Source organism: Vigna unguiculata, chromosome 11 (assembly GCF_037176805.1).
Source record: "Vigna unguiculata cultivar grain cowpea cultivar isolate G323 ecotype 2 chromosome 11, ASM3717680v1, whole genome shotgun sequence".
In the NCBI taxonomy this organism is placed as follows: domain Eukaryota; kingdom Viridiplantae; phylum Streptophyta; class Magnoliopsida; order Fabales; family Fabaceae; genus Vigna; species Vigna unguiculata.
Genome location: NC_140802.1, coordinates 43,581,413 through 43,595,221, shown reverse-complemented (window position 1 = coordinate 43,595,221; position 13,809 = coordinate 43,581,413). Strand labels below are relative to the sequence as shown.

The following is a 13,809-nucleotide window of genomic DNA, read 5'->3' as shown; positions in this document are numbered from 1 at the left end:
ATAAAGATTTATTAAAGATTAAAAGTTTCAAAATTTACGGGACACTTCCAACATAATTAAACCTAATATTTTATATTTCAATAACTAAAATTTATTTTACGTATAACTATATCTATATACACATTTTATTTTTTCAATTTTACTATATAATTATTACTTTTAAAATTTAATTATTTATAGATATTTAAAAAATACGATAACACATATGTTTACATTAATATATATAAAATAAAAATTCTTGTGTAATATATATATATATATATATATAATTTTGTTATTTAAATAATTGTTATTTTAAATTAAAATAATTATATTTTTATTTTAACTGTTAATTTAAATCTAATTATTTTTAAATTAAAATAATCATTTTATCAATTTTTTATATTAAAGTACTATTTATTTTAAGTTATCTATTCTTTAATTAAATTAATCATCTAGGCTACTTGTTTTCACCAATAATAAATAAATCACCTCTAATCACTTATTCATTTTTCACCCGAGTTATGCAAAAAAAAAAACAATAAAGAAAAAAAAACAACTGAAGGTTAAGAACTTTATTTATTTGAAGGACCCTCCCATAAAAAGGAAAAACAAAACTTACATTAAAGCAATTTAAATTGCATATCTTAGGTTTTGTGGTTTCGAGGGTGCGAAATTCTCCAAATTGAAGGGTTTAAATTGTAAATTTAGTTAAAGGCAGGAATCTCCTCTTTCGTTTTGCTGCCTATTGGCGTTGGTTTTGTTGTCGAGAGAGAAGAAAACCCTGCGAAAGGCGAAAGTCCAGAAAGAGCAAAACGATGTCGTATGACGATGTGGAGATCGAGGACATGGAGTGGAACGAGGAGTTGCAGGCCTACACGTACCCGTGCCCTTGCGGGGACCTCTTCCAGATCACGAAGGAAGACCTCAAACTCGGCGAAGAGATCGCTCGCTGCCCTAGCTGCTCTCTCTACATCACCGTCGTCTACAACATCGAAGATTTCCTCGCCGATTCCGACCAAAATCGACGGAACAAGGGTATCCAACCTTCCAAACAACAAACCGTAACCGTTGCTTGAATTTCAGGTAACTCACTGTTTCTCGTCCACATCTATTTTCCTTTTCCAGAATTAATAGTGCGCAGTGCAGGGAGAAAAAACGGAATGACTTATATGTTTTTATATTACAGTCATGCCTGTGAATTTAATTGTAAGTATATTGATAAGGAGAATTGTAAAGTTTTGGGATTTCTCTGGAAACACTTTTTGGAGAAGAAAATAAAGAACACAAATTAAGTAAATTTCTTTGTAAGTTAATGCTGGTGCATAAGTTAAGAGTCTGAGTTTGAAAAACTTATATAAAGGAGATTTTACAAATTAGCTTGAAAGATTTTTTTTTTCTTCTCTTTGAAGTGTTTATGAATAAGTTTATGCAAACAAACTTCAATGAATCATGATTGAACCGATTATCTTGGTTTAACGTTGGATGCTGGACCCATGAACTTTAAAAGGCAAGCGGAGCAGTTGGTACAAGGTCTAGTTATGCTGGCGTGTGTGGATTAATAGCGAATGGAGTTAGCTGGCTTCTGATGTGTTTAACTTTTCTTGGATGGCTCGCTGATTGAAATTGAAGTTCTGTAGTGTGCTCACTTTTGGCAGTTGTATTCCTTGACATGCATTTTGGTTTTATAAACTTTCGTTTTATTAATTGTTGTGTGTGGATGAGTGGCCAATTGCATGTGCTGTGTAACTTTGGGTGCAGGACTCTTGATTTTATATTGTAGGTTCTATTATCATTTTATAGATTTCAAGGAATTGAAAGTTGAAGGATGCTTGAATGTAGTTGTTGTAATCAGGTTACTTATTGTGGTTATTATTCTTTGAGAGCGGATTACTTATTATTGCTTTTTATTAAATACTGAATTGTAAATATGTTGTTTTATTTTCCTTAACCGACTGTGTACTTTGTCTTGCAGATGTCCTGACTTGTGGGGTGCGTAGTAGGTTTTGTCACGGCAATATACTGTTTTGCAGATCGGAGTTCTTGGTATTTTTGATGGAAAAGGGAGAAAAGAATTTAAGATGATAGATTTATTGCAGCAATAATGCTGCTGTTATTTGCCCTTCTGAAGGGAATAGGGAGCCAAAAATTTTGTCATTGAATTTGTTTGAAGTTTGATATATCTCATGTACCTGGCCTGTGAAACATCTCGTTGTAATAGTTAGACTTCATAATACCACCCGTTTACTGAATTATATAGCTGCTACTTATGTGCAAGTTTTCATGTTGAGCAAGTGACTCTTGCTGTTCTTTATTAGAATATTTATGTGTATTAGCTTACTGTTTAGGTTTCTTTGTAGAGTTGATTAATATAAAAGAACCTTGATTAATACAAAGGATTAAAGGACTCCAAATTCCAATCCAAGGAAGAACTAGACAATAGTGTAATCCAAATGATAGTGCAACCAATAATAGATAAATATGGTAGTCATTACAAGTCAAAATGGAAGAAACCATTACAAAAGGAAACTATAAGCATTAATTACTAAAAATATTTAGAGCATGTAAGGCAAGTAGTCCAAATCACTGGCAGATGAGTGTGTGTTTATTCCCTCCTAGTACCTATAACGTGCACCAGAAATGTTCTTACTACTTGGTCGTCCCCTGATATAACTTCACAGATGCATACATCATTGTTTTTTATCTTGTTCCTTCTACTAAAATTTGCCCAACCCTTGATACATATTCTATCATCCTGCCACCTACACACTTTTCCCGTCACTTCTAAGTATCTTTTTCTGATGGGTGCCTGTTGTGCCAAGTTGAGATGATAGTCTTGCAATTTGCTTCTTTGAATATCCTGTTGTGATAATCAAAGTAAGCAGCTATAACTTCAAATTATCAGAACAACCCCATTAATACACATATTATACCTTACGCCGGCAGTGTTGGCAACATTTAAGGGTAATCTTTTCAGGAAAACTGAGGGAAAAATCTTGAATGGCGATTCCTGGAATATGCTGCAATAGAAAGGAATCAAATCAAACCAAAAGTGAAAAGTACAATAGATGAAAAAGTGAAATTGCTTAAACAGAGTCAGGACATGGGGAATCAAACAATTAAGACTTTAAACATGAACACAATATTAAAAGGGCATACAAACCAAAGGGAATTTAATTAGCAACGGAAAGTAGAAGGAAGAAACAAAGACTTAGAGCAAATTGACTCACTCATCTAACAGTGCTTTAGTGTCTGAAAAGCCAATAGCTATATGCACGTTAAAAGGACAGAACTAGAACAAACAATATTAGAATTCTAAGTTCTAACCAATTCGTTGGGTCTACTTCTGTAGAGTTTTGCTTCAAAAAAATTATTCTCTGGCTGAATGCACGTTTCTGGATCAAATTCATCTTCTTTGAAAGGGTCTTCAGTCTGGGGGTAGGAACTTGTTGCAGTGTCCTCTAAGAAAGATAAATCAGTGGGTAAAGGCTGATTCATGCACTCATATTAAGACATGGATAAGAAAAAAACCTAGTTTTCGAAATTAGTTGAAAATTTAATTACTTCTGCAAGCTTTGCGATAACTTTGACTGGTGTATCCAACAGAACCAACGATGATTTCTTCTTCACTCTGTTCCTCCATCTCTGTGTTCTCATCAAAATCACTATCGTCATTGTCGTCATCATCGTATTCCTGATCTTGGCTGTCTTCTTCCTCGTCCTCTGTGTCACGGTCCTCAGCTTGTTCCTCCGGTGTTATCACTGTCTCTTCAACTTCTTGTCTCGCTGCTCTCTCTTCTTCATTCCCCTCCTCCTCCTCCTCCTCCATCTTTACCAGAGTTTTCTCACACTGTGTTGATTTTTCAAGGATTGTGACCCTGAACTCATTAACCCCATCATATCTAAATACCAGAAAATCTGCATTTCCTAAGCAGTTTTCTGCATGGAAAATCTTCCACCCTTCATCGAAATATAATCTATCTCCAAAAAACCGTGTTTTAACATGCCACACTCTCTCACTACGATTCCTGAGGAGGACATCCTCAGGGATCCTTCCCTGTAACCCTTCCAGCTTCACAAAAGCATTTGGAATAAGCTGCAATTTAAGAGAAGAAAAAGAACAATGCTCACTGAAGATCATTACTTGAGATCTTATAATACTTTGATAGTGTTTGGAATCAAAAAAACTGCATTTGTATGTTACACTACTAAAGCAATACATAGATATAACTAAGTTCTTACAACTCTTACTATTTTCAATAAATTTAACAATCCATACAATGTATCACAATATTCTGAGTAGTACTCTAAGAACACCAATGTTATAGTTGCAGAAAGTACCATTCTTTCAGAGTGTTGCTCTTGAAGGAAGACTTTGAAGAAGTCTGGGTGCTTCTCTGCACCAGTCATCGTGCTATTGCTGCTGTCAAAGGAATTTTGAATTCTTGAATTTGTTAAAGAATTTTGGATCCTTCTATGAAAGGCTTAATCTTTTCATAACACAAGTTCTGAAAATTTAGCATCCTCTTGATATTCAAAACAATGAAAATTTTCAAATAATTTGATCAAGAAATTGAATGCACAAAGACGTAATATTTATATGGTTTAGAATCCGAAGCACGTGATTTATTTATATAATCGTAATAAGATATATTTCAAATTTCACATCATTTAAATTTTTATAAATATATTATCCATAATAAAATTTTATGTATTTCTAAATATCATAGTATATTATTCATCAAAATTAAATGATGGGATAAATTTTTAAATAATTTTGGAATTGCTTAAAACTTTGTATCATAATCTAATTAATAAGAATATGAAGTTCAACTGTTTGCATTAATCAAATTTACATTTCATAAAAAATATTAGATATAATTTGACTAAGCTTTTATGCATGGTGTAAATATATCCCAACCTTATATTATATTATAATACTGTTTATTTCCTAGTTTTTTTGGGGGAAAATGTATTTTTTAAGAGTTCATTTTTAATTGCATTCATATAAAAGAATGTTAGTCCAATAAAATAAACTAAAACATTTTCTCAACACTAAATATTTAATATTTTTTTAATTAATACAAAAAAATAAAGAAAACTACTAAAAATGATTAGATTAGTGTACGTGAAAAGAGAAAAAAAAAAGAGATAATAACAACTAAATGACCCTATTATATCAGTTCAATTGAACTATTCATAATCTCTATTTTTAGGATTTTCTTTATTAAAATAGAATTTTTACTTTCAAGCTCTCTATATTAATTATGTTTGGCTCATTTGTTTTCATTTAAAAGAAATCCCGTTCTCTCTTTATTAGGGCCACTTACCTTGTAATTATGTTTAACACTGCAAAAAGATTCGTAATTTATTTTCTGTAAAAACAATTAATACAGTTGTTCATCATTCACCTACTAAGGTTTTATTTCTGAGTTTAATGTCAAAGGACAAGTTAAATCACACACAGGTTTAATTAAAGAAGCTCTTTCCTTTTTTCTTTTTCTTTTTTTCATAAATGGACTTTTGATAAAGAAGAACTTAAACTTTTCTTTTTTTCTCAAAAATAATTTCAACACAAACATATGCATGCATGGCAGTAGAAAACTGCTGTTTCTTAACCAAACAAAAAACATTAACAATGTTATGATTAAAGCCATATCAAAACTAAGGATAAACTCAGACAAATGAGTCATTCATGTTCGCAGCTACCAAAACAAAAAAAAGAAAAGAAAATCAAACTAAGGTTTTTACAAAAATGGAACAAACATTGCACAAGAAAAAACCCATGTAATCAGGTATTTTTTATACACTCAAAGTGTTAAAAACCAGTTCTTCCCAACCCTTTTGAGTCTTTAAGATGGAAATGTCCTCACTTTCGAGCTAAAAGTTTTCCAGAAGGATGAAAAAAGCAAAAGAAGAAGAAAAAACTAAGCTTTATATTTGTTCTTAAAATTTTCAAATCATAAATCCCATTCAATCTTTCTTTTTTAAGAAAAGGGTGTTATAGAAGCACAAGGTTTGGTTTTAAACAAGTCTTACACGAAGCATTGTGAAGTTAAATACAGTGATACTGCAAACCCTAAATACAAATGGTACAGAGAGATCATACCAGTGTATGGCTCAGTCACCTCAACGAACAAGAATCAAAGTTAACATTAATCTGTGAAAGTTGGAACAGGTACGAGATTTGGAGCTGTTACACCTTGATTATGCAGAAGATGTTATTGCAGAAGCAACTATATATTCACATGCCCTAGTGCTTTGAACCACACATATATAGCAGAAGCACTTATCTTTGGGATCTATTTGTTTTCTTTGAGAGGTTTGGTATGAAAGATTTGAAGAAGAAGCAGAAGGGTAGGGTAAGGTTGTGGGTTTTTTGTGCAGGCTTCTCAACTTTACGGTAAGATTTTGGAATAATGAAAATATTGGTTTCTGTGATCTGATTCTTATTATCACAAAAAATTAATGAAATGGAAGATAAATTTATTTTTGGTTTCTTCAAGACTCCAAGAAACTTCTGTTTAAGTGTCTGATGAGCCTCTCATGATTGTTGTGATTCTTTCTTTTCTCGGAAAATGATTGTGAAAACATGTCACACAACATGGCATGCATGGTGCATGGTGCATGTCCAGTACTGCACCAATTATTTCAGTTCAGTGTAGATTATGGCAATTAATCTTCCATTTTTATCGTGTGGTCCATCTAAATATTAATGATTCTACGTACGAAATGCTATATTTTAACCTCAGCAAGCATCTTCTAAGTTGCTTTTCTATTTTATGAATAACGTGTATGGACAGGATTGACCCTATAATAAGCTATAATTAACCTTAATGATATATAAGTCTGATTTTTATTTCAAGAAAGATAATTTTTTTTTGTATTACAGGAATTAAAGGGACAACACTAGTTAACCATAGTTGAGTAAATATCAAATTAAGAATGATTTGGCATATGATTCTTCTAATATTGTGAGCTTAATCCATGATTCAAAACAAGGTTCATGTGTCACTTAACTTTGAATGAGAGCTATAGGAAGTTATTGAGAGATTAAAACCATTTTTTTATTATCATTGTTACACGTGTACTATATAGGAAGATCATAGAAAAGAATAATAAGGTTTAGAAATTATATTCAACAATGAATTCAGGTGAAACAATGTCAAAGTGAAAAATTTTAGCAGTTTATCAAGTTGTAAGGTAAGTTATTAAGTTCGTTCAAGCTGAAGGCAAAGCCAGAAACACATAATCTTTTACCACTTTGACCAAAGAAATACCATGTTGTGAATTTTCTAATCACCATATTCACTTCTTTATTTCCTTTCTAAAAAAATACTCTCTAAAATCATTCCAAATGTGATTTTTTTTTTTCACTCTGTTAGTTTGTCTTTCCAAATTTAAATTCCATATCGCTTTGTAAAAACTTGCTTTCGGATCTAATTTTTAAGTGTATTCGTATATTCCAATATTAATTTTTAAAATATATATATATATATATATATATATATATATATATATATATATATATATATATATATATATATATATATATATATATATATTCTAAAGTTATAATTTCTGGAGTCTACTGCTTTATGTTGGAATCATAATTGTTTAGTTTGGAACATAATGTTAGAACAATTACAAATAGGCATACAAAAGTTTAATTAATTTCAAAATGGACTTTTGAAAGTTTGACTCTTCGGAGTTTCTAAAGGACGTGTGCTGTGTTAAGAATTAGGGAATTGATATATCAACTGCAGAATTGATATTTATTTAAATCAAAAAGCAAAGAAAGAAAAAAAAAAGTAGTCTGATCTCTTAGAAACAGTAGGGTATGAAAAGTAAATACTACTTAGATAAACTTCTTGAAAATAAATAAAAAATGCTTTTTTTTTCATTTGTTAAAAAAAATTTATAACCTTAAAAACAAAATAACCTATTTTTAGTGTCTCCTTGTATATCCATCCATCCATGTCACAGAAAAGATGAACATGCAAGTAAACTCTCAGACACAACTTACTGCAATCAACAAAAACAGTGAACCAAAGCAATATAATTTAACTTGAAACTGAAAGGAAAAGAAAAACAGCAATAGGAAAAACATTGACTCGGTTTCTGATGAGCTAGATTGAACAATCTATTTACAACCCAAGTCAAAAGAAGATGAATGAGAGAAAAGTATGAAAACTATAATAACTATGTTCCACTCAAGTCACCCTGAAAAGTGCATCTGAGTTCCACACATAAGCAAGGGATTATTTGATACAGTCGAGCTATAAGTGATGAACCTGCTGCTAATTTCTAACCATTTTAGTTGAACTAAGGTGTTGCTGCAAGGGAGTGTTCAGCAGTTTAACTGAGCTCAGGTTTTGGTTCTGCTGCAAAGGAGGAGGGTTCAACAATGCAACTTCCTCAGTAATGCGAAAGATGGTAACTTGCAGCACTACTTCTTTCACTCTAAGAAGCTCAAACACACACACATCACCTTCTCCTAAATTGTTCTCTAATGAAAACTCAAACCAACCCTGGCTTAACTTGGCTCTACCTACCCTATAAAGGCAGCGAACTGGCCACTGTCTCCCATTAGAAATCTGAAGTTTAATAAACCCAGAAACTCCATTCAAATGTTTTTCTGCAAAACATGATGGCAGATACTGAAAAAAAAAAACACAAAGATGAGTTTTTAGTGTACAAGTTTAGCTGAAAAGTTATATTTGTAGTGTCAAATTCAAAGGCTCACCATTATGCATCCCCTGTATAGGTAGGAGGGCCTTAGGACAACCCTACAGAAAGGATTAGGTGGTTCAAATGCTTTTGCTGCATTGATGGCCCTCTCTCTTTCTTCTGCTGTCACAGTTCTTTTTCTTGCAGAAGCACTTTCATAAAATCTGAAGCGCATTTCAACTTCCTCTTCTTGCTCTGCAGAGGCTTCATGTCCATCTGCACTTCACAAGTTGTATTGATCTTAAAATTCAGTTTGTAGATAAACAGATCACAGAAAGAAAAAGGAGTCAAAAGGGACCTGTTTTCCGCTTCTTTCTTGCAGTTTTCTTCATCCTTTCCTCCATGGAAGCACGTAGTTTCAATTCCTCAGTAGATTTTTTAAACTCCACCGCGTTAAATTGAACTCCTATGTCTCTGGTGAATCGATTATCCAGTGAATTGGCACTTTTGGAACAATGCGTATCACCACCCTCTCCCCAGTTTATGCTGTTGAGTTTAGATCCATTGAACAGATTCTGTAATGCTGGAGGTGTATAACTCTTTGCAGGCAACATTTTATCTACTGAACCAGCCAGAACTCTATTTTGCAATGAACTTGGAGCAAGATGGGAAGGTTGTGAATCCAAGATTTCAATGGAATCTTCATCATCCATTTCCTCAAAAAACTTAAGATTTGCAAAGTGAGGCCCTTCATTACTGCATCGTATGGCTGATTGATAGTTTATCTCAGAAGTAGCCAAATTAAAAACATGAACATTGAAACATGACTTTCCTTCGTATCTGAAAACCAACAAGTATCCTACGCCAATGGAATAGTGCTGAATAAACTCTTGCCAACCGTCACGGAACCAATACTTGTTGTCTACCTTTTTCAACCCTACACGCCAGACACTACCATCAGGAACAGAGAGGGTAACAATTGGAGAAAGTTCACCTCCATATTTCCTCATAAAATCATCTGGAAGCCTCTGCAATTCATAAATCAAGTTTGATTCCAAATATTGGTAATTTTTTGTAAGACAAGACCTCAATGATGTTCTAAACTCTAAGAACCAAATTTATCTAATGATGTACAATAATGTACAACGGATGGTACTATAAGTAAAAATGGTTTGAGATGTGTGCAAAACTCAACTTCAGATTCTTAACTAAACTAATTCTCAAAAGAAGTTCAAACCCCGCTACAATTCTAGAGCTAATGTGACCGATGAAGCTCAAATATCAAAGACAGAATTGGATTCAATACAGATTCCCTTCCACAAATATTTTTTAATATAATTGCAGAATGGATATGGATTTACTTCAAGTTCAGGTTCTTCCTCTATCAGTTCCAATGTAAGTTGTGAGATACTTACAAATCTCTACCTAAGTAACACAGAATAACTATTTTAAGATCAATTTGAGTGTATACTGTGAGAAACACTGTTCAAATGCATGATTACTGTTTCGTACTAACTAGAACCTGTGGGAAAAGAAATTGGTAGTGCTCAATCAAAAGATAGATGTTATATACATATATGTTAAACATGTGATTTCTCAGAATTCCCCCAGCTAAAGCTTATTTCTTCTGTAGAAGAACCAATCACCAAATCATGGTCAACCAACAGAGTCTAATTTCAAGAAAACCAAAAAGTCTGGCTATTTTACAGGGTGTTTTTCACTTAGGAACGTGGACAAAGCTGAAAAGCTTACTAGTGAGATCACTGTTGAAAAAAGACATAAAATTAACCAATCACACTTTATTGACTTCAAGTTCTACACTAATTTCGAGTGAGCCAACACAAAGAACTCTGTCTTCCAAAATCCCAAGACCTTGTCCCAAAAGAAATTTTCTGACTTTTCTTCACAACCACTCAACCAGTCTTCTGCAGTAAAAAATTGGAAGCAAGCTAATCATGAAATAAACATAACAAACCCAGAAATTTAGGTTCAGAACTCATAATTCCACTAAAATAGTTCTTTATTTAACTAAAAGAACTAATTAGACCAACATGCACTTTTCCTCCCAACCCTACCAGAACAAACAAGTACTGTACAGATAGGAATTGGTACTCACACTCCAGATGGAATTTAAAAAAAAATCCAAACTTGATTAACGAGCTGACAAAGTTTGGGAGATGGGAGTGGTGGGTGTGAAGAAAAGGCGTAACCCACAATCATTATTTACCCCTTTCACTTTCACTCAAATTCCTCACACACCCAATAAACAACAACAGCAGCTCCAAAAGGCATAAAAAAAAACCACAAAATAGGTGGGAAGAATGAGAGAAAATTTAGGTACCAGTTGTTTGGGTTGGAGAGTGGAGGGTAGAAGAAGCTTGTGGAAAGAAGGGTGCGTCATTTCCTGAGTGTGTCGGAAGACAGAAAAACCAAACCAAAGTGCTAAAGCATTTGATCACCCTTTGATTCAAAGATGATAGCTTTGGGCTCTACCTACTGAAAATTTTCACCTTTCAGATCCACTTCACCATCACTCCCTATTCTCCAGTCCCCACTCTCCTCTGCTTTTTGAGTCAAACAATGGTTTTTTAAAACCTTAAAATAACAACAAAAAAAAACTCAACTTGACATATATGAAAACCTTATTAAAAAGCTAAACGAGTGAGAGGACTCGGTGAGTCACCACCACCTCAAACTGAAAGTCTAAGCTTTGATTTGTTTTCCCAGTTTGGGTTTTGCACGTTACTTTCTTCTGAAACCCCGTTTGTTTTGTTTAGCTTTCACGTTAGGAAATTGGAACAGGGGGTGTTATTTTCAACACTTGTTGCTTTTGGTCCCTTTGATTCTTTGTTACCTGTTGTGGAAACAAACACAGAGCCACGCCACCTCCATTTATAGCTCTCCCTATAAAAAAATAAAACGACAATACCTTCTCTGCCCAACTTATGTCATCAATGGACACAGTGCGCACTATTTTCCAACCACATTCAATTTTAGGTCACCATTTGTGTTATTACACAAACACTTGTGTTCTTTTCTGTAGCGTGCCGAGTGGCACAAAGTTTAGAGAAACTGTTCTTGTGTGCAGAAACTATAATTTTGTTTTTGCAGGTGTTTATGCTTAGAAACCATTAAAAATAACACGAGGGTTAAATATGTTTATTTTTGTTAACTTTTATCGTTTTTTTATTTTAAAATTTTAATTTTGTTTATTTTTTAATTAAATTTTATTAAATTTATTTCACATTTAAAACACGTTTTTAAGTAAATATTAAAATAAAAATGAGTTAAATATATATTTTAAAATAATATATATAATTTCATATATTAAAATTTAGTAAATTTTTAATGTTATTTCTAAAGTGTTATTATCATAAAGCAAGTCATGATATTTTAGAAAACAATATCACTAAATAAATTTAAAATAATTAAAATTTGATTGCAAAATATTTTTTATAATTTTATTACTTTGTAATAAAAGAATAAAATTATTTTAAGTTAGAAAGTAAAAGAACTATGGTAGGAGAATATTGTGAAAGGGAGGGATTTAAAATTATTGTTTTAAGTAAAACCATAACATGTACCAAAGTAAATGTTTGAAAATTGTCGGGTGTAAAAGTTTGTGCTAATAAAGACATCAAATTGTTTCAGTTTTTAGTTATGAAATATTATTCACAAATATAAACGAACTTCTTAATAAATAAAAGATTACAAAATTATTAGATTAGAAATAGGATTAAATTATAATATATAATTAAAATAAACTTTATTTCATTTAATCAATATTTTTTAAGTTAAATTAGACTTAAACTTATTACTTTAATTAAAAGAAATAAATATAAACATTAAATAAATATACTATTATCATTTATTAATTTTTATTATATACATATATTATTAATTCAAGTTGAAAATCAAAACAAAACTGACAATTCTACTTTATTCAAGTTTTTAGCAACTTGTTAACTTTATCAATTTTTACTTCCAATCTCAACATCAATTCAAATACTCGCATCTCAATGATTTACTTTCAAAGACTAATTTCCTTAATTTTAAGGGTAACATATCAATATTTCAAACTAAAATAATTCAATTATATACCAATTCAACTCCATTAATTAGGAATACTCATTTTCTTTTCAACAACTAACATTACACTAAGTTCTAATCTTCTCATCCTCTACCAAAATTACAGCTCAACTGAAATGAAGTAAATATATTATACTCATTGTTTTTTTTCCTATTTAATTTGAAACTAACGCGTGTTATAATTTTTCTCACGACCAATTAACATTTTATTTTTTTCTTCAAAACTAAACACATTTTTATTTTGTTTTATATATAGAAAGTGAGAGATGATTTTTTTGTCACATATGTGTTGTTTCAAAACCTTAATCAATGTTTTCATTCAACATCAATAAAGAACAACACTTTTTAGCATCCTAATAACATTTTAAACAAACATTAACTCTCTAATATTCCCCTTTTGCATTTTTTTTAATGAAAACCATAGCTCGTTTTTTCTTTAAGCCAATTCCTTATTTATTTATTTATTTTTACATAATTCATTGCTTAAGAAACAGAAACTTTTCAGGAATGAGCTTGAGAGTATCCATAAAGTGAAGTAAAAAAAAAAGTGCTACGAAAGCAAGAAAAGAAAGTCCTTATCCGAGTTCTAAACATGTAAAGATCCAGAATTATCAGAAAAAGATATTGTGAGACTTTATTCTGTTCTTTCACCACACATCTTTTGTAAAAGAACAAAAAATTGCAGAGTGAGGAAATGCAACTTTTTTACACGTGCCAGCATGAGGATAACAGATGAAGAACCACGAAAATTGAAGATAACAAGGATCCATTTGTAACTTTTCCTAATGTCTCATATTTATGGCAAAAGGGATTGAAAGTACATGATAAAAAGGTGACATCTATTGGTAATTCCTTGTTTTGTAAAGTTCTCACACTCCACCATTTTCTCTTTTTGCTGTTTTTGAGATACGATTCTCCCAGTAGTCTGAGATTTTGCTCAAAAGAAATCTCCACAAATTAATGATAGCTTGTAAGCACAGGAAAAAAAGCTTGAGTTTCTTTCAACTTTAATTTTGGATTGTTAAACTCCAATAATCCCTGTTCCAGCTTTTTTGTTCTGCTGAATTTTTA

General features: G+C 31.7%; 3 protein-coding genes across 5 annotated transcripts; 1 reads left to right on the top strand and 2 right to left on the bottom strand.

The window, feature by feature from the left end:
• Positions 1-663: 663 nt before the first annotated feature.
• Positions 664-2,234, top strand: LOC114168437 (CSL zinc finger domain-containing protein). The gene is made up of 2 exons (XM_028053251.2): positions 664-1,065; positions 1,955-2,234. Exon 1 carries the CDS (start codon positions 798-800, stop codon positions 1,056-1,058), a length of 261 nt encoding a protein of 86 aa, XP_027909052.1. The 5' UTR covers positions 664-797; the 3' UTR covers positions 1,059-1,065; positions 1,955-2,234.
• Positions 2,235-2,433: 199 nt separating this feature from the next.
• LOC114168433 (B3 domain-containing protein REM20-like) lies at positions 2,434-6,437 on the bottom strand. 3 transcript variants are annotated; one of them, XM_028053239.2, is made up of 6 exons: positions 6,089-6,437; positions 4,321-4,487; positions 3,544-4,075; positions 3,307-3,440; positions 2,913-2,999; positions 2,434-2,839 (listed from the first exon to the last, which is right to left on the bottom strand). In XM_028053239.2, the coding sequence occupies exons 2-6, from the start codon at positions 4,387-4,389 to the stop codon at positions 2,585-2,587; spliced, it is 1,077 nt and encodes a 358-aa protein (XP_027909040.1). In that variant the 5' UTR covers positions 4,390-4,487; positions 6,089-6,437; the 3' UTR covers positions 2,434-2,584. The 3 variants fall into 3 exon arrangements, with proteins under 3 accessions (XP_027909040.1, XP_027909039.1, XP_027909041.1); XM_028053238.2 differs by having other exon boundaries at positions 4,321-4,402; positions 6,089-6,436; XM_028053240.2 differs by having other exon boundaries at positions 4,321-4,399; positions 6,089-6,436.
• Positions 6,438-8,023: 1,586 nt separating this feature from the next.
• Positions 8,024-11,332, bottom strand: LOC114168432 (B3 domain-containing transcription factor VRN1-like). Its single transcript, XM_028053231.2, has 4 exons — positions 10,991-11,332; positions 9,008-9,677; positions 8,726-8,925; positions 8,024-8,639 (listed from the first exon to the last, which is right to left on the bottom strand). Exons 1-4 carry the CDS (start codon positions 11,048-11,050, stop codon positions 8,280-8,282), a joined length of 1,290 nt encoding a protein of 429 aa, XP_027909032.1. The 5' UTR covers positions 11,051-11,332; the 3' UTR covers positions 8,024-8,279.
• Between the last annotated feature and the right edge of the window lie 2,477 nt (positions 11,333-13,809).

What these genes read in the sequence shown, in the direction of transcription:
- LOC114168433 (XM_028053239.2), bottom strand. Translation starts at nt 4,389, where the DNA reads ATGACTGGTGCAGAGAAGCACCCAGACTTCTTCAAAGTCTTCCTTCAA. An exon ending in TTATCGCAAAGCTTGCAGAA is followed by an intron (nt 3,441 to 3,543) that starts GTAATTAAATTT and finishes TATCTTTCTTAG; the next exon opens with AGGACACTGCAACAAGTTCC. An exon ending in GCCAACACTGCCGGCGTAAG is followed by an intron (nt 2,840 to 2,912) that starts GTATAATATGTG and finishes TTATCACAACAG; the next exon opens with GATATTCAAAGAAGCAAATT.
- LOC114168432 (XM_028053231.2), bottom strand. Translation starts at nt 11,050, where the DNA reads ATGACGCACCCTTCTTTCCACAAGCTTCTTCTACCCTCCACTCTCCAA. An exon ending in AAGAAAGAAGCGGAAAACAG is followed by an intron (nt 8,926 to 9,007) that starts GTCCCTTTTGAC and finishes TGTGAAGTGCAG; the next exon opens with ATGGACATGAAGCCTCTGCA. An exon ending in TATACAGGGGATGCATAATG is followed by an intron (nt 8,640 to 8,725) that starts GTGAGCCTTTGA and finishes TTTTTTTTTCAG; the next exon opens with TATCTGCCATCATGTTTTGC.
- LOC114168437 (XM_028053251.2), top strand. Translation starts at nt 798, where the DNA reads ATGTCGTATGACGATGTGGAGATCGAGGACATGGAGTGGAACGAGGAG.